The sequence below is a fragment of the Lithobates pipiens genome, unplaced genomic scaffold, assembly GCF_037356315.1.
Source record: "Lithobates pipiens isolate NorthernLeopardFrog02 unplaced genomic scaffold, aLitPip1_a1.2 Scaffold_8, whole genome shotgun sequence".
Classification (NCBI taxonomy): Eukaryota; Metazoa; Chordata; class Amphibia; order Anura; family Ranidae; genus Lithobates; species Lithobates pipiens.
The window spans coordinates 130,608,046-130,632,740 of record NW_027507903.1 but is presented as its reverse complement, the minus strand read 5'-3'; the positions used below and the strand labels follow the sequence as shown (position 1 = coordinate 130,632,740).

The 24,695-nt window shown below is 41.9% G+C and overlaps 1 protein-coding gene across 1 annotated transcript in view; it reads right to left on the bottom strand.

Annotated features, from left to right (window-relative positions):
• Window positions 1-24,695, bottom strand: part of SND1 (staphylococcal nuclease and tudor domain containing 1) — an 840,361-nt gene that overhangs the window by 608,850 nt on the left and 206,816 nt on the right. The window contains exon 12 of the mRNA XM_077473541.1: window positions 3,361-3,461. Within this exon, the coding sequence (XP_077329667.1) occupies window positions 3,361-3,461 (101 nt within the window). The remainder of the gene's footprint in view (window positions 1-3,360; window positions 3,462-24,695) is intronic.

The window sequence follows — 24,695 nt, the reverse complement described above, 5'->3', positions numbered from 1 at the left end:
GAAAGTACAGGAAAAACATTTTTTTTTCCCCAGATCAAGTTATCCTGCATTTTATTGTACCTATGTTTACACAAATTTAAGGATGCCCTCGTAAAGTCATAGCCCTCTCCATGCCAAAGTCCTCCACCACTCCCTTAAACTTAACGGCACTATATTTTTATGTACCCATCGGGGGGCAGCAAAAGTTAACACTACAGAGGACACTGATGCGGCTTCTGATATGGCTATGCCTAGAAGCAGCATCAGGGCTTCTGGATGGCTATACAAGGGAGGATTATAAAACAGTAAATAACATTCATAAAACGCCCTACAATAAAGTGGCTGAAAGTCCAAGTTAGACTTACAGGTAAGTTATTCAAGTCTTTCAGGACAGCACTTGAGTGACTCCTCCCCTTGCTAATAGGAAACACCTCTTTCCACCAAACTTTAAAAAGGAGGTTCCTTTAACAGTCATAGTAGAGAACCTCCAGCCCCAAACTGGAACACATAATTGAGATCTGGTTAGTCACATAGCAAAATATATATATGCATTGCTGTGTGACTAACCATATCTCTATTATGTTCCAGTTCTGGGCTGGAGGTTCTCTACTAAGACTATAAAAAGGAGGTTCCTTCCACAAAGTTTGGTGGAAAGAGGCGTTTCCTATTAGCAAGGGGAAGAGTCACTCAAGTGCTGTCCTGAAAGATTCTTGGAAAACAAGTTAACAGCAAGTCTAACTTGAATTTTCTCTTAACGTCTTTCAGGACAGCACTTAAGAGGATAATAGAGACTTACCCCCTAGGGAGGGACCACAGGTTGCAGAACTTGTCTGCCAAAAGCCTTATGCAGTCTGTAATGAGGGAAAGCTAAGTAACTTGACCATGTAGCCGCTTAAAAATTTTGATCTGGGGTGGCACCAGCTTATTTTGCCCATGTAGTGACATGAACCCTTGTTGAATTAGCTCTAATTCAAGGCAGGGGAGATAGACCCATGTGAGAATAGGCTACAGAAATAGTGATCTTTAGCCATCTAGCAATTAACTTCTTTGATGCCTGGTGGCCTTTTTTGTTTCCCGTAAAAAAACGAATAAATCTGAGGATATAAAATCTTCTGTTACTCCCAGGTAACGCAATAGGCTACACACCTCATGTCTAAAGTGTGAAACTTCTCTTCCTTTTCCCCCCGAAGGGAAAGCACAAATGTTTGGAAGGATAATCTCCTGTGACGAAAATTTGCCACTTTGGCAAAAACCCCAGCTCTACCATAATCCTATCTGAAAAATGGACCAAAAGGGATTCTATTATCGATAGGACATGCAGTTTACTAATCCTTCTTGCCGATGTAATTGAGACTAGAAAAATAGCTTTGAAAGTTAAATTCTTTAGAGATCTGGTCTGTAATGGCTTAAAAAGTTCCTTTGTGAGGGCTTGCAGAACCACCGAGAGATCCCATTTTGGAAAGTGCTTAACCGGAACCGGTCTGCACCTGGAAAGTGCCCTGAAAAATCTCATGATCAAAGTTTCTGAAGACAATGATCTCTCCAGATAAACTCCAAATGCGGCCACTTGCACGTTAAGAGTGCTGACTGCAAGACCCTTGTCTGCACCTTTTTGTTAAAAACGACAACACTGAAGCGGTCTTTCACATCCCTATTTTATGAATGACAGCAAGAAACGTAGACCCTTCCACACTTTGGGGTAAACAGCCCTAGTTACCTTTTTCCTACTGGAAAGCAACGCGATTATCAACGGTTCTGAAAAGCCTTTAACAATTATTCTTCAGATACCAGGCAGTGAGTATTAACCTAGCTACACCCAGATATACTGGCCCTTGTTTCAGGAAATCCTGACAGAGAAGCTGCAAACATGGTTTGATTGCCAACTTCAGAATGGTGGAAAACAACCTCTTTGGCCAAAAAGCAGTAATCAAGATTGATACTCTGTTTTTGCATCTTTCTCACCACCAGTGGAATCAACTGGAAAGCCATATGCTAGGCGAAAATGCAACGAGTGTGCCAGAGCATCTATCCCCTGGGAGCTGTCTCTGCGAAGGGAGAAAAAATTGTGGGAGCTTAGTGTTTTGCCTTGAAGCAAACAGGTCTACTTGGAGATGGCCCCAAGTCCTGGCGATCAATGCAAACACTTCTGAGTTCTCTACAGGGATATACAATGTAATACTGACATATAATATACACACACGGGTTGGACTTGTGTCTTTTTCAACCTCATCTACTATGTAACCTCCTCTAACTCTAAACATGTAACCTGTAAAAAACTTTAAAGCGTTGCCTATGGAGATTTTTTAAGTACCAAAATTTGGTGTCATTTCATGAGTATGTTAAAGTGTGACATGTTTGGTATCTATTTACTTGGCGTAATATCTTTCACATTATACCCAAAAAAAAAGGACTAACTTTCACGATTTAAAAAACAAAACAGTAAACCGTTTTTTTCACCCAAAAAAACGTGTTTAAAAAATTGTTGTGCAAATACCGTGCGAGATAAAAAAAAAATTGCAACAACCGCCATTTTATTCCCTAGGGCAATGGTTCTTAACCTGGGGGGTCGAATGACAATTCGCCAGGGTTCACCGAATCCTGGGCTGTTCCTGAAGCCGGCAGTTCACGGTGTGGCTGGGGGTCAATGACTAGAGGTCAGCTTACTGGTGAGGAATATGAAGTGGGAGGGGCTGGAGGAAACCCTTTGAGAGCGCCAATGTAGAAATTGTATTAGGCCAGGGGTCTCAAACTGGTGGCCCTCCAGCTGCTGCAGAACTACAATTTCCATGAGACATTGCAAGGCTGACCGTTACAAGCATGACACCTGTAGGCAGAGGCATGATGGGACTTGTAGTTCCACAACAGCTGGAGGGCCACCAGTTTGAGACCCCTGTATTAGGCAGTTAATGCCCACCAAAGATACTGGCCACAGGACAGGCAAGATGAATGGGCTGGGAGTGTTAACTGATACAAGGTTTTCTATAGTCTCCAGAGCCAGCAAAATACAACAGGACCTACAGTAAAATTCATATAGATCGGTACAACATGGGGCAACAGCATGCAATATGCCTTTCTATCTCTAGATGTTACTTACAAGAATTGCCTATCTGAATAGGTTTCTTCTCCGTTTTACTGGTAAATAGAAATTTCTGCTACCATTTAACAATGAAAAGGCAGGTGATGGGGGAGGGGTTAGCTATCCAGTCATAATTCTTCTATGGGGCTTTGTTCATTGTATTTACAGAACTGATTTTTTTTCTTAAGGGCAAATTTAGCACACAGTGCCTGTTGAACAAATCAAAAGTGAACATACAAACATGAAAACACTAGTTCAAGTACATAGGCATGTTTATATGCAGGATATCTTCAGCAAATACTTACATGCCACCAATAGTGACTGTGGCACAGGTACGCTCAGGAAATGCTGGAACGGTTTCTGTGGCTGCACTAGCAGAACGGATGTAGTCCACATTCACATTTACCTGTAAATGAGAATAAAGCTTTCAAAATTGGCTCTTGATATAGTTTTCAAGGAAATATGGACTTCAGAGGAAATCACTTTTAAATGTGAAAGTAAGCCTGTAACTAAGAAAAGAAGGATTACCAAGCTCTTTCAGCCTCTTTCACCAATGGCAAGTTAAACCAGTTACCAGATGCACAGTATACAAGTAAAACAATGTTCCACTTAAGATCTAAAAAATATAATGTGACAAGTTTTAAATTATATAACTACTGTAATTATTATAATATATAATAGTGGATACACAAATACTGAGTAAATGACACAAACAACCAATTTGGGCATGAATGGGAGAAGGTGCACTGAGAGTAAAGTCCCCAGTATCACATGATCAAGAAGAGTAGAGCTAGTATAGCATTTTAATATGGAGCCATTTAGTAGAAGGCAGTCTCCTGGAGGTTCTCAACATGTTATTTTACCTGGGTCATCTACATGTGGGGAACTACTGTATTTTTGTATTCTTAATGGTGCTTCTTGCAACCACATTTTTTATCAACCTTTTTGAATTTCAAGTTGAGCAGTATTGCTTTTTCTGGATTTAATCTTTATTTGAAAATAGTAGCTTGTTGGCAGTCTATGGCCTCAATAATTTACCTAAAAGTAGGCTTATTCTAGGTCAACACGCATTTAAAAAAAAGTTGCTCAGCTATGAAAGTCTAAGTTTTGAGCCCAGAATGACTTTGAATTGTTAACTTGTAATAAGCATGCAGAATAAAGTATTGAAGCCAGACACAGTCAGGCAAACATCAGCTTAAGAAGACTCTTGTAAGTAATGAGAGCCATTACTTTTGAAATCCTTATCAAAGTTTGAACACTGGGGTAGTTGTATACAGTATGTAAACAGTTGGAAGGTACAAGTACAGTAGCTGTAAATGCCAGAGCTTAAAGAAAACTACTCGATTATTGCGTTTTCAAAACTTGTGAAAGAATGTCACAGACAAGTACATAACCCTACACAGAGATACTTCTGTTACTACACACAAAAGCAAAAAAAAAAAAAAAAATGTTTATGCCCCACTTCCTGGAAATTGACATGCAAATCAATCGTGTTTTAGCTATTCCAGAAAATACGTAGGGTAAGGCTACAGAAAACCCAACCAGTACTGCAGATCAGTACCAATGTGCAAATATATTCTAGCAGCATATTCTACAGGAAGATAAAAAAGTGATTTTTTACAATAATCACAGGCAGTAAGAAGCCTTTTACTGTGCCGTGTTCCATCACCGACATCTTTCACCCAGAAGAATGACCGCTTTCAAAACAGAGGATAATGCTACATCATAAAGCCACATGATTTTGTGCTTACTAGTAGCACTGCTGTATGCAAGGGGGCTGAAATTCTTTCAAAGCATGCCTTTGCAAATTCCTAAAATGGAAGCTAATTTTACTGAAAGCGGAACTTGCTGCTCTCAATCAACCATTTTTAATCCTTATGCTGCTAGCATTAGTAAATAGTTAGAAAAGCAGATCATATTTATCCACTTAAGGACCGCCTCCTGCACCATATACGTCAGCAGAATGGCACGACTGGGCACAAGCACGTACAGGTAAGTTGCTCTTTAAGTGCCCAGCCGTGGGTCGGGACCTGGTCCTGAGCTCTGTGACCGTGGCACCAGCGGACCCGATCGCCGCTGGTGTCCCGCGATCGGGTCACAGAGCTGAAGAACGAGGAGAGGTCTGTGTTAACAAACCTCTCCCCGTGCTTCCTACTGAGCCTGTCACTGATAGTCTGTTGCCTGTTATAGGGAAAGACGATCAGTGATGACGGATGCCAAGCCACGACCTACAGTAAAAAAAACAAACACACACACACACTTAACCCCTCCCCACGCGCCCTAGTGCTTAACTCCATCACTGCCAGTGTAATTTACACAGGAATCAGTGCATTTAAATAGCATCAATTGCTGTATAAATGACAATGGTCCCAAAAATGTGTCAAAAATGTCCGATGTGTCCGCCATAATGTCGCAGTCAAAATAAAAATAGCCGATTGCCGCCACTACTAGTAAAAAAATAAAAAAATAAAAATGCTTTAAAACTATCCCCTATTTTGTAAACGCTATAACTTTTGCTCAAACCAAACGCTTATTGCAATTTTTTTACCAAAAATATGTAGCAGAATATGTATCGGCCTAAACTGAGGAAAAGAAAATGTTCTTTTATATATTTTTGGGGGATATTATAGCAAAAAGTAAAAAATATTGCAAAATTGTCGCTCTTTTTGTTTATAGCGCAAAAAATAAAAACCGCAGGTGAGGTGATCAAATGCCACCAAAAGAAAGCTCCATTTGTGGGGGGAAAAAAGGACGCCAATTTTGTTTGGGAGGCACGTCGCACGACCTCGCAATTCTCAGTTAAAGCGACACAGTGCCGAATCGCAAAAAGGGGCCTGGTCCTTTGGCTGCAAATTGGTCCGGGGCTTAAGTGGTTAATTAGGCAAATATATATCCAAGGTGTATTCAGTAGGGGTTATATTTAATGCTTTTTTTTTATCACTAAATTGTTAGAAAGGGTCAGGGACTATTTCCCCCGCAACAGATTGCGTTTTGCGGGTAATAGACTTCAATGGACCCGCATGTGTTGCGTTTTTACATGCACTTTTTTTTCAACGGAATCCCTGGTTAAGGAGCAGGCAGCTGTATGTATATAAAAAAAAAAAGAATTTCCGGTAAAAAAAAAAAAAAAAAGAAGAACAAGATCCCAGCCCCCCACTATGTGAATGAGTATGGGATACATTGTATACATACATCTGACAGTTCTTAAAGCGGAGGTCCACGCTAAAGTGGACCTTCCGCTCATTTGAATCCTCCCCCCCTCCGGCACCACAATTGGCACCTTTCAGGGGGGGGGGGAGGTGCAGGTACCTGTACAGTACAGGTATCTGCACCCACTTCCGGCATAGATGTAGAAAGGAACGCCCCTTTCCGCAGAATCCACGTCCCTTTCCGAAAGTCCCCCGCTGCCTGCTGGGAAACACACGGATCCCAGAGACAGCGGGGACCATCATTATTGCGCAGCGCGACTTGCGCATGCGCAGTAGGGAACCGGGAAATGAAGCCGAAAGGCTCCACTTCCTGATTCCCATACCCAAGATGGCGGCGGCAGCACTCGAGAGATCGGCTTCGGGTGCCGACATCGCGGGCACGCTGGGCGGGTAAGTGTCACTATTTTAAAAGTCAGCAGCTGCAGTATTTGTAGCTGCTGGCTTTAAAAAAAAAAAAAAACGGCGGAACTCCCGGCGGACTCCCGCTTTAACCAGGAGTGGGGCCACCTGGTGATGTCACCAGGTGTGCCCACCTATTTGTGAAATCATCCACCCAGCATGACCCTGGTTGACGACTTGGATATTTAAGAACTGTCAAACAATGACCATGGACCTTTTTCAGGTCAGCAGTGGTGGCGTGACTGTCAATGGATCTATATCATGGGACATTGTTGTGTTTCTTTTTCGGCAAACTGTAAAATGTTTACACTACACTTTTTTGGTGAATGAGTAGGGGTTTTATGTACCCAAAACACATTCACATGGGGGAGCCGGAACTGGGGCCCCCTTGTTAAAGGGGGCTTTCAGATTCCGATAAGCCCCCCCGCCTGCCACAACCAGCCAGGGCTGTGGGGAAGAGGCCCTTGGCCCATCAACATGGTGACTATGTGCTTTTAGGGGGGTGGGTCTATGCTCCCAACCCTCCCCATGTTGAGGGCATTTGGGGGCTTGCTTGCCACCCCCCTCCCCCTCCCTGGCCTGCCAGGAAAGGGCCTGGTATGGATTGGCAGGGGGCCTTAATGCCTTTTTTTTATTTTTTACTTTTTTTCTTTGCCGGCAAATCTTTTCTTTTTACATTCAACTATAGGTGGAGATCTCATTAAGGACACGGTGGCAGCCCAATCAATAACAAGGTATTCATAGTTTGAGAAAAAAAAATGCAAAACGCATCAAAATCTGCAGACATCAGTTAAAGGGATGAGAGAACATTTAACACTGGCAGGGGTGCTTACAATGATCAGCTTTTATGTAAACCTTTTTGGGGGCAAAATCCAGGAGCACCTTCAGGCATTTAAGGGGTATAAACTGACTAATTTACCGACTGCCATTCATACCATATCACATTTTTGGAGGCCCTGAAATGCTAGGAATGTAGAAACATGCAAATCAACCACATTTTGGAAAAACAGTTATCGTTGGGAAAGAGGAACAGATAACGGCTGTAAATCAGGCACCAAAAAACAGGGCTATAACAGCAATGGAAAAAAAAATGGCTGCTATGCACCCTTGAGGAGTAGTGCATTCCCCACATAGTTTCTCACCTATACAGTATACATGTAGCTGGTATATTTACCAGATATGAAACACTGCAGACCACAATGGTGGTTGACAACAGATGTCAAGGACTAACACACTGCAGAGATTTTTTTGATACCTATTTAAGCACTTTTATACAGTCCTGTTACTAGGTAGTTTCCTCCAAACCCATACCTGAAGTCTCATGAATATTTTGGGTAGAATTGAAAATACTAGGGCAGCAGGGGGAATGGAGAATGTGGGGTTGTGGTTTTAAAGGTTTTTATTCACTCCCCCTCCCCACCCCATTGATACATGTCCACCATGGTAATGTCCAATTTCCCCATGTCAGTTTTGGCAATCCACTGCCTATTATACTCAAGATTTCACTCCCATAGACTTCAATTGGGTTAAATTTTCAGTTTGGAATTTTTGGACCTAACTAACCCCCCTGTAAACAAAACCCAGACACATCCCCACTTGGGAAGAGTAAATACAAGTTTATTGTTGTCTGCTATTTCAATACGCTTGTTCCTGTAATAGTAAAATGAAGGTAGTGTTCTCACTGGGACAGGAAACTAATAACATGCCAGAAGATATTACCTTTCCCAATTTTACAGGAAAACAAGAGATTGCGGTCTATACCCACTAGAGAGATTTCCCATCGTTTTTATTTCCAGTAAGAATTTAGGGTTGAATCCCCTCAATGGGAACAAAAGTAGCAATAAAATCTTGAGAGAAGTTCTACCTATTCTGACAGTCAAAAAAAAAAGTTTTGGCACATTAAAAGAGGTGCCAAAAAGGCCTATGAAAATGGCTCTACTACAAAGACGGAATCTCTGAGGAGCCTGGTGTTCACAACCATGGGTGAGGTACATCCCATTTTCTAAATGAATGAAGTAATGTTTGCTAAAAGTGTTTTCTTGTATTAACAGCAATTCGTAAGTATGTCCACTAGATGGAGTGTCTAGTGGTTCTGTGCTACGTCTAATATTTTAGACATCAGCCTCCTAGGGAGTGTATTGTTTTCAATGAATGGATCAACTCAGACTTGAATTGAGAGACTGACCAATAAAACAAATATTGTACAATGATGCAGCATACTGAAAGCAAAGTCCATAGTTAATCACAAGAGTCCTTGTACTAGGCATACAATATTAATCTATACAAAGTAAATTGGTTGCAACCAAACATTTGTTGACCATCTCCCCTCACATTTTTGTGTTACACATGGTCTTTACTTAGTAGAGCTTGCAAAACCCCATGGAGGCACTTTATAACAGCAGTAGGTATTCTAGATATATTAAGACGTTAAGTTTGAAGCTGCAATAAAAAATAAAAAAAATAATAATAATGTCACAGGCCTGTTACGAAAATAAACCAATTATCCCCTAGTTACACTGCCAAAAGTTCATGCGGCAGTAGGGAACAGCAAAATGGAACGGTTTGGGAAGAGCAAACTATGTTTTGCCTTCCCTGCGTGTAGTGGTGACAGTTTTCTGGAAACCACAAGTCTTCTAGAGAAACACTTTAAATTTGAATGACAAAAATAAGATTACATCCAGTCTTATTGTGAAAACAAACTATCAAACCAAGAACTATATTAAACGAAGGCACCCATACCATTTCTTCCACCAATTTAATTTGAAAATGATGTTAGTTGTCGCTGAAGAAACACATTTTCTAAAGTTGCAAACATTACGTTTTTTCACGGTCTGCCATTATAAAACTATTTTAGCACATACTATTTGACAGCACCTTCTGTAATATTTTGCCCTTTTTTTTTTTTAAAACCCCAAGTTTGTGACAGACAGTATTGCAACGACCACCATTTTATTCTCTAGGTTGTTAGAATAAAAATAAAATTATATAATTATATATATAATTATATATATATATATATATATATATATATATATATATATGTTTAGGGGTTCTAAGTAAAGGGAAGGAGATAGGCTGGCAGGCGAAGCTCCATTAGCATTGCTGGTTGTCATTCCAACGGCCACCACAAGAGGGCGCCAGATTCCAGAAGGAACCATAGGATCGCAGAATGCCTCAAAGCCAGGGACTCAATTAGCGGCCGGCGGCGGCGTGGCCCGACGCGATCACGCCGGGGGGGGGGTCCATGGAGACAGAATACCCCCAGCTATGCTGCCCCAGGTGCCAGGTCACTAATTTTAGTTGCAAATGGGACCTGGCGCCCAGGTTTTGTCGAGCCCTGCCCTAATGTCTCAGAACTTGTCATATATTGGCCCCTTGAAAAACAAATTTTAATTGTAAAAAAATAAATAAAAATAAAAACACACTATAAAAAGTCACACCTTGATGTACATGTAACATAACCTACCCACATACACGCTGTAGGGATCGAGGCACAGGACTTGATTGCCAGGACCCTGGCGGTCCAGAGTTTTAGGTTTTTTTTATGGGGGGGGGGGGTGTTTGGTGGGAGGATAAAAGATAACTGCCCCACTTCTCCCCTCCTAAGACACGTGTGTGGGGACACATCCTGCAGTCAACAGCTACAGTAAAAAAAGTAGTGTGTGAAAGTGGGTTTGCATGCACTAATAACTGCGTGACATTGTATTTTTTGTAAACATGCACCAATATAAGGTGACAGAAAATAGCAACTAACACCATTTCATTCTCCATGGTGTTTCTTTTTAGAAAAACTATATTATATGGGGGTTTACCTAGTCTTCATGTCAAAAACATGCCTTTTAACATGCATTTAAAAACAGAAAACATGGCTCTGTGGACAAGTGGGTAAGGAAAACCTTAACAATCACTATGCTCTAGATACTGTAAGCAGAAAGGGAGAAGTGATCAACAGCAATTTTTTTTTACCTACTGGAAGTAGTCACGAATGGTAAAGAGCCCATCAGAGCCATCATCACATGACTTCTCATTTTCTCAAAACAGCTGGTCTAGCGTAAAAAGTAGAGTACTGCTTGTAAAAAGAAAAACTGCAGGATCGTGCACCTGTATCGCATGTTTTACTAAAAGTACAAGCATTTACACAAAAGCTTTGTTGTATATACTGTATATCTGCCAGAAGCATGGTTATCCAAATTGCAATTTTATCTTCACAGAATAGTTTTGCGAGATATTGGACTTTGTGGATAGTCAAGAAAATTGCATTTTACAGTGAAAAGTCAGTGCAGCCAGCCTGTATAAATCAAAGACAGGCAGGTGGCTGCACGGATTTTAAAGCTTGTGTGTACAGCCGCGCAGGACTGGTGCACAGCCTAGAATGCAAACTGACAGGTGACAGCCTTGCAAATCTATGAAACAGGTGCACCAAGATATAATAGAGCGTCATATCCTTCAGTTAAAATGCTTGAATGATAGCTTCTCTGGATCCACCTAGAAATAGGGCTTCCAGGTATGAAATGGACTCTGAGAATCCAGTAAGCCCATCACTTAATACTTGGTTTTAACAGCCAAGCCAGTCACAGAGGAAGCAGACTGGTGCACATCCTCTTGGGCCAATTCTGTATAAGAATAACCAGAATGTCATCCCATCTCAATCCTGCGGAGCAGTTGTGGGAGAACCTGAAGGAGCAGAAAGGTGCAGATCAGGTTGAACTGGGCCCATTGCATCAACAAAGGATCCACTGTAAATGTCTGAGGGTTCTTAGACTTGATGACAAACCAGACCAGCTTGATGTTGAATCTGGACACCATAAGATCTAAATCCACCATCCCTCACACATGGCAAAGGGATTGAAACTCTTCCAAAATGAGACCATGCTCCTGAGTTCAGATGCTGAGAAAGGCTGCCAATTATTCACACCTGGGATGTGGATGGTGGACAAGGCTGGAATTTGCCTATTTGCAGAAGAGAAGATAGTGTCTTCTTTCATTTTTGTATAGCTTATGTAGAGCATGATATTATTCAACTGGATTTTCTACTGATGCACACACAACTAGGGGTCCAGTATTAATGGACCAACCAAATGGCTCTCAGCTCTAGAAATTCAGTGGGAAGGTGGGCTTCCACTAGCAATCAAGTCGTCTGCAATGAAAGAGCATCCAGGACTGCAAACCAGAATAAGGGCAAGAAGTCTCCAGTGCTTCTTGCAGGAAGCCAAAAGCGTTCTTGACATTAACCAGTTCCCAACCGGCGCACGACGATGTACGTCGGCAGAATGGCACGGGCAGGCAAACTGACGTACAGGTACATCCAGATGCATTTGCTGCCCTTCCATCACGTGCGCACCGCCGGCGGCGCGCGTGCCGGTCGGGACCCCCTGTGAGTCCGGTCACGGGTCCAGCGGACTCAATCGCCGTAGGGATACCCGCGATAGTCTCACGGGGGAAGGAGAACGGGGAGATGCCATTGTAAACGGCATCGCCCCGTTCAGCCTAGCAACAAGTGACACTGATCTGTTTCCTGTGATTGGAGCAAAGATCAGTGTTCACTAGCACACAGCCCAGGCTCCCACAGTTAGTAACACACCCCTAGGACACACACAACTCTTACACTGCCAACCCCTGGTTAACTGCCCCCCAACCCCCTTCACTGCCAATGTAATTTACACAGGAATCAGTGCATTTGTATAGCACCGATTGCTGTATAAATGACAATGGTCCCAAAAATGTGTCAAAAATGTCCGATGTGTCCGCTATAATGTAGCAGTCACAATAAAAATCGCTGATCGCCGCCATTACTAGTTAAAAAAAAAATATATAAAACTATCTCCTATTTTGTAAACGCTATAAATTTTGCGCAAATCAATCGCTTATTGCGATTTTTTTAACAAAAATATGTAGAATACGTATCAGCCTAAACTCTGGAAAAAAAATGTTTTTTTATATATTTTTGGGGGATATAGCAAAAAGTAAAAAAAAGAATGCGTTTTCAAAAATGACGCTTTATTTATAGCGCAAAAAATAAACCACAGGGGTGATCAAATACCACCAAAAGAAAGCTCTATTTGTGGGGGGGGGGGGGGGACAGCAATTTTGTTTGGGAGCCACGTCGCACAACCGTGCAATTTTCAGTTAAAGCGTTGCAGCGCCAAATCGTAAAAAGTGGTCTGGTCATTGGCCTGCAAAATGGTCCGGTCTGAAAGTGGTTAAAGAAAAACAAATGGCATAGCCTAATTGTATTTTAAAAATTCTAAATCAATTTGTTATATAGATCTGTAGTAAAAGAAAACTTAATAAAACTTGCCCAGGCCCATTTCCAAGATCAGATAACGTGAAATACGTTGTGATACACTGTCAGAAATTGCAAGTATGAAAAACCTGCTCCCAAAACTGAAAGTAGTAGATTACAAGAATGTATCCAAGCTGCCAGGCAACTGCTGTTAAAGTTATCTTGTCCACATGTATAATAAAGAAAAAACCCTGACTACCGTATCCCTCTAAAAAGCATAAAAGTAGTAATTTACTCATGAATACCCCTCTAGCAGACTGGAACAGAACGGCAGTGACTTTTAGCTTTTGGATTATGAGAAAAAAAAATCAGAATGTCAAGAAATCCAGTACGCTGCAATGTGTGAGAAGCAATCTCCAAAATATAACAACACATTAATGAGCAGCAGCTTAGTCTGCATGACACTGGAGGGAGCTGGGAAAACTACACAATTGACTGGAGGGAACCAGTGTGCAAACAAGCATTAATCCAGTTTGCTTTATACAAAAAGAACCTGGGGGGATATTGACTAAAAAATAGCTTTACATGGTACATTGTGGCCATTACAGTAATAGGTCATCATACCTCATTACTCTGGGCAATTAAATTATGGTACCCCTGCACAAATCTTCAAGCACTTAAAATATGCATAAGACCACAACATTGACCAGATATTTACAAAGCAATGGATCACTGACTCGCCGCCTTGCCACATTACCAGGAGTCAGCTTTGCCTGTCAAGATATAACAAAATAGAGGGCTGAAGGGTAGACTGTGATAGGAGTTCACACATTCTAATAATCAGTAGAAAACATGCCATATTCATAGGCAAATGAGCACACTGCAGCTAGGTTCATTTTTTGGAAGATTTAAATATTCTAGGACATCTAGTTCAGGCTCTGTCTGAAATCTTGATTTTTCATAACTACAATTAAAATAGATAACAGAGCAGACGCAAAAATAAAGCAGCAAGGCTCCCATAAAACCATCTCTTTGTTAATGCAGTCCGTTTTGATGTCTATATTGGGATAGGGAGATTTCCATTTCTGGCCCCGGAGCTGTAGCATAGTGAGGAGTTCCCTTCTTAAGCACCATATACACTCAGATTTTCTACCGATTTGTCTTCCGATTTACCAAAACCATGTAGTGCATGGACCTGCCTGATTGCATACAAATTGAAACTCCTAAGGTTTGACCTAATATTATATGGCTTTGGTAAATATGATCTGAAGGAAAAAAATTTAAAATCAGCAGAAAATCTAGCTTGTGTATGGGGCTTTAGAGTTGGCACTGAACAGGCGTTTCCACTGGGAGATCTGCCCTTATATCCTATATATTACAACAACTAAATTTGTAATCTTCCCAACTGCTTTGTCTCACAGACTATGGCTATCAGATAAAGTTTGAGATTCACTTCCCTGCTGTCCCTATTTACATACAAGACAAGTATTTGTGTGTGCTGGGTAGAGGCCTGAGATACCATTAAAATAAAATTGCAAGGATTTGCCCTGTCTTTTACTGGATCGAGCTAAAAATGAAATCAAGATAGGATTTAAAGTTGAGCTTCACCCAGAAAATCAGCCAAAGTTCGATCCCCTACTCCTTCCCCCGCAGTCGGCCCATTCACAGAGCGAATTCGCAGGAGAGAGCAGGCTGTAAAGCCACAAGGCTTCACTGTGAGTTTCCCTTACTGGAGATTGCAGCACCCGATCCAATATTATAAGTCAGCGGCTGAAGTTATTTGTAGCTGCAGACTTAACATTTTTTTGAAGGAGCCAGGAGATCCTCTTTAACCAGTTGTGTACGCATGGGGCATAGACCAGCCCAAAATAGGTACATAGGGCATGTAGTAGTCCCTTAAAATTCAAAACCTGCTAGAATATGGCTACTATTCAACAAACCATCTCACACAGTATCTATAAATACTGTTCGGACACAAGGGATTTAAATGAAGGCTGGCCATACATAAAGCAAACTTCTTTCCTGTAATCACAGGCCGATTCCCCCATCAATACAGACGCAGTGTTAAAGCGGGAATCCCTCCTGCCAGCCCATTGCTTTCTCCCAGTCTCCCGGGAGAAGACTCCAATTATCACTAGTGCCTATAGTAGCCGCTTGTAATAATCGCAAAACACGCAGGTTGGTTGTACCAAAGTTGATTGAGCGATCAACTTGGTACATTCAGCCCGCCCATTAATGGTTCGAATCTCAGCCGGTTACTGCTGAACCAGCAGAGATTCGAACCAGATATGGCCGGCATAACATTGTTAATTTTGCATTTACTCTGATCAAACAGATGAGCTTTGATCTACATATAATCTCAGTTAGCCTTGCCTCTACCACCCCTCTGAAAAGCAATTGATGGGGTATTACATTTCAGATGGAAGAGCAGCATCTTTATTTTTAGCAGAATTACGATTTTACATTTAACCACTTAATAACCGCCCTATAGCCGAATGAAGGCTTTAGGGCGGTTTCTTAACTGTGGGAGGCCGTCATATGACGTCCTCCCAGAATTCCGCTCTCGCGCGCCCCCTGGGGCGCGCACTCGAGAGCATCCGTGACCGCCGGGTTCACAGGACCCGGCGCATCACGGTAAACGGCCGCTCGTCGCGGCCGTTTACCACGTGATCGCTCCGTCAAATGACGGAGTGATCACTTGTAAACAAACCGGCGTCATGTTATGACGCCGGTTCCTCCCTCCCCCTCTCTGTACCGATCGGAACAGCGGAGGGGGAGGAGATCGGTGTCAGCAGCGATGTGGGCTGCATCTGCAGTGCCCACATCGCTGCTCACCGAAAATTAACCCTGCCATTACCCTGCCATTACCCTGCAACACTCTGCAACGCTCTGCAACGCCCACCAATACCCTGCAACACTCTGCAATGCTCTGCAACACCCGCCAATACCGTGCAACACTCTGCAATGCTCTGCAACACCCTCCAATATCCTGCAACGCTCTGCAACACCCGCCAATACCCTGCAACACTCTGCAATGCTCTGCAACACCCACCAATACCCTGCAACACTCTGCAATGCTCTGCAACACCCTCCAATATCCTGCAATGCTCTGCAACGCAATACTCTGAGATACCCAGCCATACACTGATATACCCAGCCATAGTCGGTGATACCCTGCAATACCCAGCCATAGACACACCCCCCCCCCCCCCGCCGCCCTCCGGTGCTTCTACCGACTCGCCAATACTATCAAATCCAGAATCTTTTTTTTTCTTTTTTTTTTTCAGGCTTCCCAGCTTAGAGGTGAGATGTGGGGTCTTATTGACCCCACATCTCACTGTAAAGAGGACCTGTCATGCCATATTCCTATTACAAGGGATGTTTACATTCCTTGTAATAGGAATAAAAGTGATCAAAAAATTAATTTTTGGGGAAAAAAATGTCAAACTAAAATAAATAAAGTAAAATGAACAATAAAATTTTTTTTTTTTTTTTAAAGCGCCCCTGTCCCCATGTGCTCGCATGCAGAAGCGAACGCATATGTAAGTCCCGCCCACATATGAAAACGGTGTTCAAACCACACATGTGAGGTATCGCTGCGTACGTTAGAGCGAGAGCAATAATTCTAGCCCTAGACCTCCTCTGTAACTCAAAACATATAACCAGTAAAAAAAAAAAAAAAAAAATCGTCGCCTATGGGGATTTTTAAGTAGCGACGTTTGGCGCCATTCCACGAGCCTGTGCAATTTTGAAGAGTGACATGTTAGGTATCGATTTACTCGGTGTAACTTCATCTTTCACATTATGCAAAAATTGGGCTAACTTTACTGTGTTTTTTTTTTTTTTTTAAGCACAAAACAGTTTTTTTTCCAAAAAAAAGCAATCGAAAAATTGCTGCGCAAATACCGTGCGAGATAAAAAGTTGCAACGACCACCATTGTATTCTCCAGGGTGTTTGCTAAAAAAACATATATAATGTTTTGGGATTCGATGTAATTTTCTAGCAAATAAATGATGATTTTTACATGTAGGAGAGAAATGTCAGAATTGTCCTGGGTGCTCCAGAACGCCTGATGGCGCTCCCTGCATGTTGGGCCTCTGTATGTGGCCGCACTGTGTAAAAGTCTCACACATGTGGTATCGCCGTACACAGGAGTAATAGCAGAATGTGTTTTGGGGTGTAATTTGTGGTATGCATATGCTGTGTGAGAAATAAACTGATAATATGACAATTTTGTGAAAAAAAAAAAAAAAAGTAATAAAAATCTTGATTTTGCAAAGAATTGTGGGAAAAAATGACAACTTCAAAAAACTCATCATGCCTCTTACTAAATACCTTGGAATGTCTTCTTTCCAAAAAGGGGGTCATTTGGGGGGCATTTGTACTTTTCTGGCATGTTAGGCTCTCAAGAATTGAAATAGGCCGTCAGTACTTTTTTTAGTTTTCAGATATTGGCACCATAGCTTGTGGACTCTATAACTTTCACAAAGACCAAATAATATCTACCAATTTGTACTTATTTTTACCAAAGATATGTAGTGGTATAAATTTTGGCCAAAATTTATGAAGAAAAAATTACTAATCTGCTAAATTTTATAACAGAAATGAAGAAAAATTCATTTTTTTACAGAATTTTCTGTATTTTTTCTTTTATAGCACAAAAAATAAAAAACCCAGCGGTGATTAAATACCACCAAAAGAAAGCTCCATTTGTGTGAAAAAAAGGACAAAAATTTCATATAGGTCCAGTGTTGCATGACTGAGTAATTGTCATTCAAAATGTGAGAGCACCGAAAGCTGAAAATTGGTCTGGTTATTAAGGGTGTTTAAGTGCCCAGTGGTCAAGTGGTTAAATAATCTGCCACAACCATGAGGCAAGCATTTGGCATATGGTTTTGGCACAGTCTCATTGACTTCAAGGTGTGAGATTGAATGGTGGTACTGCCTGTCAAACTGCAAACTGGCCATAATTTGCCACATACAGCAAAGCATCAATGCTGCAATATCTGAAGAGCTGGGAGGGGGGCGTAAATAGCTGAACTGCCCATTTCGCCACTGAAGGGAACGAGGTCTTAAAAGCAACTTTTTTGGGGGGGGGGGGGTGTTTCAAATAAAATTTGTTTCAATTTAATCCCTTACAAAACATCAGTTTGCCCTAATCAAGCCAAATAAACTCCTTCCCATCCTCGCCTATTTCTCTGCTGATTTTTTTTGTATTTTTATTCTTCTAAGCCTCAATACACTGCTCAAAAAAAATTAAAGGAATGCTTTTTAATAAAAGTATAGCATCAAGTCAATTAAACTACTGGGATATTGATCTGGTCAGTTAAGTAGCGGGTTAAGTTCATTAACACACAAGCAGCTGAAACTGATTAACAGGTGCACTAGATGGGCAACAATGAGACGATCCCCAAAAAAGGAATGGTTTTTCGGGTGGGGGCCACTGACATTTTCCCTACTCACCTTCCTGACCGTTTTTTTTTTACTAGTTTTGTATTTAGATAGGGTCAGTGTCACTACTGGTAGCATGAGGTGGTACCTCGACCCTAGAGAGGGTGCGCAGGCAGTTCAAGTCGTCCAGGATAGCACATCTATATGTGCCATTGTCAGGTTTGCTGAGTCTTCCAGCTCAAAACCCACGGAGGAGATTCCAGGAGACAGTTACTCTAGGAGAGCTAGATAGGGCCATAGAAGGTCCTTAATCCATCAACAGGACTGATATCTGCCCCTTTGTGCAAGGAGGAACAGGATGAGCACTGCCAGAGCCCTACAAAATTACCTCCAGCAGGCCACTGGTGTGAATGTCTGACCAATCAGAAATCAACTTCATGAGGGTGGCCTGAGGGCTTGACATCCTCTAATTGGCCCTGTACTCGCTGCCAGGCACCATGGAGTTGGCACTTGCATTGAACGCCAGAAGTGGCAGGTTGCCACTGGCACCCTGTGCTTTTCAGATGAGCAGGTTCACCCCGAGCACATGAAATGAAGGGGTCTGAAGAAGTCATTAAGAACATTATGCGGCCTGTAACATCGTTCAGCATGACCAGTTTGCTGCGATGGTCTGGCGAGGCATATTCATGGAGGGACACACAGACCTCTACAGGCTAGACAATGGCAATCTGTCATTAGGAACCTGGATGAAATCCTTGGACCAATTGTCAGACCTTATGCTGGTGCAGTGGGTTCTGGTTTCATCCTGGTGCATTAAAATGTCCGGCCTCATGTGGCAAGAGTATGCAGCCAGTTCCTTGAGGATTAAGAAATTGATACCAATGAATGGCCCCCAGGCTGGCCTGAACGAAATCCAATAGAACACCTCTGGGATACTGTTTCGGTCCATCAGACGCCAGGCTGCACCTCAGTCTGTTCAGTTCAGTGATGCCCTGGTCCAGATCTGGGAGGATATACCCCAGAACACATCCGTCTCATTAGAAGCATGCCCTGATGTTGTCAGGCATGTATACAAGCACGTGGGGGCCATATAAACTACCGAGTACCATTTTGGAGGTGCTGCAACGAAATTTCAGCAAAAATGGACTAGCCTGCAGCATCATAATTTCCCTTTGATTTTCAGGGTGTCTGAATTCAGCCCTCTGTAGGCTGATAATTTTGAATTTCCATCAAATGATGTGGCAGTCCATATTAGTATAGACATCTAGCATATTTCCCCCATTGAGATCTGGTTTGTTTTCAAAGCATCCCTTTAATTTTTTTTTTGAGCAGTGTATTTACACATGATTCTGCAGGCTTGTTGCTGACATGCTTTTGATGCAAGTTTACATTGTAGTTTTTTCTTCTGAGAATTTTTTGGGGACTTGCCTGCTTAAATTTACTTTGCGGTCACCAACTTCTTTAAGCCTCTCCATGATTGATGTGACATACGAGTGGAAAGGTTATTTTTTTCTTGCATACTGCTTTTGCAGGCCACTGCGAATATTGAGAAAACTTACTAGGCAGAGGTGTTATTTTCAGATTCATCCACTCTTGAGAGAAGAGCGCAAGGGACAAATTTGGATCCTCTACAACAACCTTCATTCACATCAAGAATTTTTTTTTTTTAAGCTACACAAAGATATTAACTGAAATGTTAAAGTCCAATTTTTACTAGATAGCAAATTGTGTTTAGTGTCAAACGGCTAAACTGGTTGACCAATACTAAAATAACCCATACAGCCACATTAACCATTTCATTGCTACAATGTTACTACTAAACATAGTAAGGTCCATTGTGTCTATTGGAAGAAACCTAAACCTAAATATATTTAGTTGCATTATACCTGACAAAAAGGATAGGTGGACTTTTTAGCAAACAGGATCTCCTGCCATACAGATAAAAAAAAAAAAATAATTACTGGAGCAGCAAGGAACTGTGTGCATTTTTTCATGAACAATAATTCTCTTCTAGGTTTGACCATTTTCTGGAAATAATTACATCAGAGCTTGAAAATCAAAACACCACTCATAGCAAGGCAGTGTTACCCACAGAATATCTCAGTTACACCAAGTAGCTGAAAAGAGATTTGAGACTTTGCACAGCTGGCTTTACTGCCATAATTTCTTGGTAGATGGCAAAGGTTTTGCAAGCCATTTACAAATGTTAAACATCTTAAAGCGGTAGTAAACCCGCAATTTATTTATTTTTTTACCACCTGCAAAGCAAAAAGGCATAATGAGTTAGTATGCACCGCATACTAGCTCATTATGAAATACTTACCTTAGAACAAGGCCCCGACATCTGGCCCGATCCACGCCAAGGGAGCCGACATTCTCCCTCAGCGTTTCTTCCAGGTATCGCGGCTCCGGCGCTGTGAGTGGCCGGAGCCGCGATATCATCACTCCCACGCATGTGCGTGGGAGATTTCTTTCCGGCCGGTCTGCCACTGCTGGATTTTCAGCCGAGAATCCCCTTGTGCGCATGCGCCGCTGTCAGTGGCGCATACCGAGGGGAATATCTCCTAAACCGTATAGGTTTAGGAGATATTTTTTTTACCTACAGGTAAGCCTTATTATAGGCTTTCCTGTAGGTTAAAGTAAAAAAAAAAAAAAAAAAAAAAGTATACAACCACTTTAAAAGGTCCATTTCTCACTGGCAGAGACTGCCAGCTCAAAAGGGGATCTCTCCGCTGATCCTCACTAAGTAGGCGCATGACAGTTCCATGTCCACTCCGCTGATGCAGAGCGGATACAGACACCGCCCACTGTTCTCTATGGACTGTTGGATGGAAATTGACTGAGTGTCCATTTCTACCCAACTGTCATCCAATCCCCAGGTGGATGGGGAACCCCATCCGCTTTTAGTGGACAGGGTTGTATAATATGGAGGACACATCTTCCGCTCTATAGCGAACAATGGATGGTCTGAGAAACTGACAGGCAGACCCGATCTGTCTGTCAGTGTAAAAGGGGTCTAAAGCTCCATACACACTATTCGATTTTCTGCTAATTTTTGTCTTCAGGATTTACCAAAACCATATAATATGGAGGTCAAACCTTAACTGTTTCAATTCGTATGCAATCGGGCAGGCACTTGCACTACATGGTTTTGGTAAATCTGACAAAAAAAACTGCAGAAAATCCAATAGTGTGTATGGGCCCCATACACACTATTGGATTTTCTGCAGTTTTTTTTGTCAGATTTACCAAAACCATGTAGTGCAAGTGCCTGCCCGATTGCATACGAATTGAAACAGTTAAGGTTTGACCTCCATATTATATAGAGAGCTGAGAAATGTGTGGTTCCTCTACACAAGGTCTGACAAGTTCCATTATAAATACGAACAAATCTTTTTTAAATCATGTTTTTGAATAAAAACCTGCTTTAAATACAGCACAAACACTGGTAAAACTTTTTTTATTTTTTATTTTTTTAATAGTGGCTCATAATTTTAGCCAAAAACGGGGAAAACTAACATATACAGTTGTGCTCCTAAGTTTACATACCCTGGCAGAATTTATGATTTCTTAGCAATTTTTCAGAAAAGTTTATCGTTCATATTCTGTAAAAAATGGCCAAGAAACCAAATTCTGCCAGGGTATGTAAACCTATAAGCACAACTGTACATTAAAAAAAATGTCATGGAAAAGGTAGATTGAGGACTTTCCCTTCCTAGCTCCACTGCTTTGTTTGTCCTTGAGGGGTTGTTACTTTCTGGGCCTGGCGGCTTCTGGGGGAAGGGGCGCAGTCTCCATAGAAGGTGCCTTGTATGTTGGGATCAGTGGGTTTGGAGAAAGAAAGGTAGGGTCGAGGAAATATTTTCTGTCAATATGTCTTCAGCATATTGATCAGGATCAACCCTTAAAGGGATTGTAAAGGCAGGTGTTTTTTTCTCTTAATGCATTCAAATTTTAAAAAACTGTGTGCAGCAACCTCCTCAGCCCCTCTACTTACCTGAGCCCATCATTATCCTGCAATGTTGCATGAGAGAGAGACTGGGCTACCCAGGACTCTCCTCTTTATTGGCTTAGACAGCAGCGGGGCGCCACTGGCTCCCGCTGCTGTCAAAATCAGTGAGCCAATGAGGGGAGAGGGGGCAGGGCCTGGCCAGGGCACTGTGTCTGAATGGACACAGAGCTGTGGCTCAGCTGCCCTCATAGCAAGCTGCTTGATAGGGCCAAATTGTAGTTGGAATCTCTCGCTTTCATAGATGCAAGGCATCCCCAGGGTCCCCCGCAGGTCTGCACCTCGTACCAAAAGGTTGCATGTCGGGGCACAGACCGATACCCAGGTAAGCAATGGCTGGGTCTGCAATGGTACCTACATTGCCCATTTCTCTGTAGACACAGCTCCTTATTGTAGTTATCTAATACTAAGCCAGCAAGTCTTTATAGATTTTACTGAGCAATATAATTTGTTAATTAGGCCAACAATTTTCCTTAAAGCATAACTCCACTTGTGAGGGAAAAAAAAAAAAAAAAAAAAAACATTCCCCTCTGGGTAATCTCTGTACATTGCAACGATAAACTTTATTGCAGATTCCTACCTTTTGTTATTCTGAAGAAAACTGTATAATGTAGAAAGGGAGTCTAATGGGAGTGGTTTCATAATCAATCAGCTGTGCACCTGCAGGGCTCCAATGAGGAAACTGCTGGGCCTGCATCCCTTTGGCCGCGATTTCATATTGGGAATATTTCACCAAACATTAATTTTTTGCTGCATGGAATGCCCGAAATCTGACTTGAATCTTAGTTCAGACTTCTGGGAAAATTGGTGAGCCAATTACACAAGCAGGAAATTGTTTGAGGGGCGTTTGTACACGTTCAGAAAGTGCTGCAAATTGAAAAGGAAAGGTAATTTTTAACCACTTGACCCCTGGACCATTTCGCTGGCAAAAGACCAGAACACTTTTTGCAATTTCGGCATTGTCGCTTTGACAATTGCGCAGTCATGTGACGTTGCTCCCAAACAAAATTAACATTTTTTTTCCCACAAATAGTGTTCTTTAGGTGGTATTTGAGCACCTCTGCGTTTTTTATTTTTTGCGCTATAAACAAAAAAGGGACAATTTTGAAAAAAACACTTTCTGCTATAAATATCCCCCAAAAATATATTTAAAAAAATTTCCCTTAGTTTAGGCCGATACGTATTCTACATATTTTTGGTAAAAAAAATAAAATAAAAACACCACAACTCGCAAGCAGCATTGATTGGTTTGTGCAAAAGCTATAGCGTCTACAAAATAGGGGATAATTTTATGGCATTTTTATTTTTTATTAGTAATGGCGGCGATCAGTGATTTTTATTGTGACTACGACATTATGGCAGACAATTTTGGCACGATTTAGGGACCATTCACATTTATACAGCGATCAGTGCACTGATTACTGTATAAATGTGACTGGCAGTGAAGGGGTTAACACTAGGTGGCGCTGTAGGGGTTGTGTCCTGGGGAGTGTAACTGTGGGGGGGATGGGCTAGCTGTGACACATCACTGATCATGCTCCCAATCACAGGGAGCTATGATCAGTGACACTGTCACTAGGCAGAATGGGGAGATGCTTGTTTACATTAGCATCTCCCTGTTCTTCTCTGTGAGACGATCATGGGTATCCCCACAGATGTAGAGTCCGCGGGACCCATGACCAGGCTCACGGAGCTCCCGGCCGGCGCACACGTGATGGCACAGTGGAAAACTCAAACGGACGTACATGTACGCTTATTTGCACAGCCATGCCATTCTGCCGACGTACATCAGCATACGCCAGTGGGGAACCGGTTAACATCCAATTACAATACAACTGTATCGCAATCGTATACGCTATTTCTTTGCTATTTTTTTCCCCATGAAAGTTGAGTTACCCTTTAACAGGTTTATGGCTACATGTCATTCATATGTGTATGCATTCTGAGTCCTGTTAGGGCACATCAACCATCTACTATATTGTGCAATACACATGTAAGGTGCTCTGGCATATTGTACACAAATCGGTGATGCCAGATCCTACAGAGGGAAGGCGGAATGCAATTGCGAATTTATTTTGGCAGAGATGTTACTTCTGTTTCAGAGCAACAGATGGAAAACACTTCAGAATAGTAATGCCACAGTTTAGTAGACGAAAATATTTCAGCTACAAGTAGTATTTTTCTTTAGCACTGCTGGCAGTGGTGGATGCGGATTACCGCTTCACCTACATCTGAGATCTTATGAAATCAGTAGCGATTCTTCCATCTTTAATCATTTAAAATTGGGACAGTGACTGAAAAATAAATAGCCAATTGATTTGTGGTGCATTGACCGCTGGTGTTTTTTTTTGGGGGGGGTTGACACTGCAAACCCCCCCCCCCCGGTCAGACGGAACACCTCATATAGG